General features: G+C 20.9%; 1 protein-coding gene across 1 annotated transcript in view; it reads right to left on the minus strand.

The window, feature by feature from the left end:
* Positions 1 to 627: 627 nt before the first annotated feature.
* PF3D7_1334100 (conserved protein, unknown function) overlaps positions 628 to 3,014 on the minus strand; it is a gene marked incomplete at both ends in the record, with an annotated part of 2,952 nt that continues 565 nt past the window's right edge. Inside the window, one exon of the mRNA XM_001350036.1 lies at positions 628 to 3,014. This exon is cut by the window's right edge and continues 565 nt beyond it. Within this exon, the coding sequence (XP_001350072.1) occupies positions 628 to 3,014 (2,387 nt within the window).

Genomic DNA, 3,014 nt, shown 5'->3' on the forward strand with positions numbered 1-3,014 from the left:
TATATGTAATTCATTTTAGAAGAAAATAATCAATGAAAGGATCATGGAAAAAAAAAAAAAAAAAAAAAAAAAAAAAAAAAAAATGTGTGAATAGTATTATGTAGTTCTTTTATATGTTTTTCTTTTAATTATATATATATATATTAAAACATATTATACATGTATAATTTAATATATTATTCTATTGATAATTTATTTAATTTGCAATTACATATATATTATATATATTTATATATTTCTGAAAAAAAAAAAAAAAAATAGAAAGTGAGAATATATATTTTTGGAAAAAGTATACAATTTAAAGAATAATTTTATTTATATTTCATAAAAAAAGTTAAGAACCTTTAAAAGTGAATCATATTTAAAATATTTATTATAATATATAAATCATAATATTTTTTTTTTTTTTCTTTTATTTTAAATATGGATGTTCATTTATTTAAAAAAAATTAAGAAAAAAAGAAAAAAGAAAAAAGAAAAAAGAAAAAAAGAAGAAACATTTCTTTGTATACATCTTATCATATTATACATATAGTTTACAATATTAAAATATATATATATATATATATATATATATATTTTTTTTTTTTTATGTGATGCAATTGAGAAATGGCACTGTGCGCAATATTATTGCATAACTTCTGTATTATGCTTTACCCACTGAATTAAGTTATGGTTAAGGTTATATGTATCTATATTTTCTAGGAATATATCATAACATGGGAATTTAGTAGGTTCATGTAAACCAAAAAGATCGTTACTAAAATTTTTTATATTTAAATGGTTTAAGGAATAAGAAGATAAAACAATAATATCAAGATCAACCAATCTAAAAAAAGATCTTCTATAAGCATCTAAAGAGAATCCTATAATTTGTTCTTGTGGATAAGCATGTTTGAATTTATTTATTTCTAATATAATAACATATAACGTTTTTGGTAATATTTCTTTCTTATATAATCTTGTAAATGCACACAATATCATATATTCAATAGTACATAGATCCCGTAAGACTTTTTTAATATAATGTCTTCTAATAAATTTGGATTGAACATTGTTTAGAATATACTGACTTTCCATTTTGTTTTTTATATTTATATTTTCTTTTAATTTCACATTTTCTTTCAATTTGATGTTTTCTTTTAATTTTCTTGGGCTCATATCCATGTTCATATTAAAAAAAAATGCATCATCGGTATTATTGTTATTGTTATTGTTATTGTTATTGTAATTTTTTTGATTTTCAGCTTCTTCATCATCCTCTTCGTCAACTTCTTCTTCATTATCATCATCATCTTCTTGTGGTTTGTGATAGTGCCTCTTGATTGGTGTGGCATCTAATTTACCAGGACGTTCTTTAAGAAATTCTAGGTTGTTTCTTTTCTCCTTTTTTGTGAGAAAACCCATTTGATTGTCACAGAACGAATGTTGTGTCATATTTTTATTATCATGGTGATCACTATTTGTGTTTTGTTGAATAGTTTGTGAATCTGTATTTGTAATTTGCTTAGAATTATTAGTTTGGCTAGTTGGGAGATCTAATATAGTATTACTTTCAAATTTATTTTGATTAGGACATAATATATGTTTATATTCACAAATGGAAAGTATGGCATCAACACAAGTATGGTATATGTGTCTAATATCTAGACCATAATTAATATCATATGACCATTGTTTCAATAGATTAGAATCAGCTATTTCTTTTTGCATAGTTGAATTATATATTTGTAGAAATCTTTGAATTTTAATAAGATCTGGGTATGTAAAATAAACGGAATAATATTTTTTAATAAGATGGAAATCATCTAGATTTACATATAAGATTTTATATACTAATTTAGATATATCTTCAATATTAAGAATTGGTGAGATATGGATCATTTCAAAAGTGAATCTGGATTTAATTCTTTTTTCTAATGTTTGTGTTATATCTAATACATTTGTTAAGCAAATAATATTGATATATATATTTTTTTTATGTAATAAATCAAATAATGTATATAATAAATTTTGTTTATTTTGTAAGCAAAATTTCTCTACATTTTCTATAATAAGTAAAGCTTGTTTTCTTTCATTATTTATTTTAATTAAAAGATTTTCTAATTTATTTATATAATCATTTAATAACAAGTTTGATTCTAATTTTTCATCAGTATAAATATAATTATGAAGTTGAGATAAAATGGATTTGATACATTGTAAATCATCTCTATATAAATAGGCGCTTATACGAATAATATAAATAAATGTTTCTTCATTTTCTTCTTTATTAATTTCATCTACAATTTTTTTATATTTCATATTAAAATCTAAGTTCTCATCATCATTTGACAAACTTCTAAAATACCTTTCATGTTTTTCATTTTCATCTTTAAAAAGTTGTTCAAGTTGTATTTTATTTCTAATATTAGCATTTTTTCTTAAAGGTGATAAGTCGTTATTTTCGAATATATTTCTGATGTTATTATTAATTTGTTCAACATCTGATGAAAAGTCTTTTTTATTTTGTTGTTCGAATGTTTTTATATTGACAAATTCGTTGTTATTTTTATTATCACAATAATTTCCTTTTTTTTGGTGTCCAAAGGTGTGGTAAGTATTAAATGTATTACTCTCCATATTATTATTATAATTATTATTATTATAATAATAATTATTATTATTATTATTGTTGTTGTTATAATGACGATGATGATATTTAGTATCATTATTACTATTAGTATCATTTGATAAATCGTTGTAAAGTCTTTCTTCTTGATCGTTCTCATCAGGTGATTCATCAGAATCTGTCTTTCTTTTTTTCTTAGGTGTAAAATTAAATAAAGGTTCATTCGAATTTATTTTTATCTTTTGGTTATCTCTAGGAGTTGAGTTGGAACTATTCATATCTTGATGATAGGATTTATTTATATAAGGTGTTTTTTTATATATTTTTTTATTAATAGGTTCATCTTCAGTTAAAAATAATACATTTTTATTTTTCTTATTTTGATCTGTATCATAATTTTTAT

The sequence above is a fragment of the Plasmodium falciparum genome, assembly GCF_000002765.6.
Source record: "Plasmodium falciparum 3D7 genome assembly, chromosome: 13".
Taxonomy (NCBI): Eukaryota; Apicomplexa; class Aconoidasida; order Haemosporida; family Plasmodiidae; genus Plasmodium; species Plasmodium falciparum.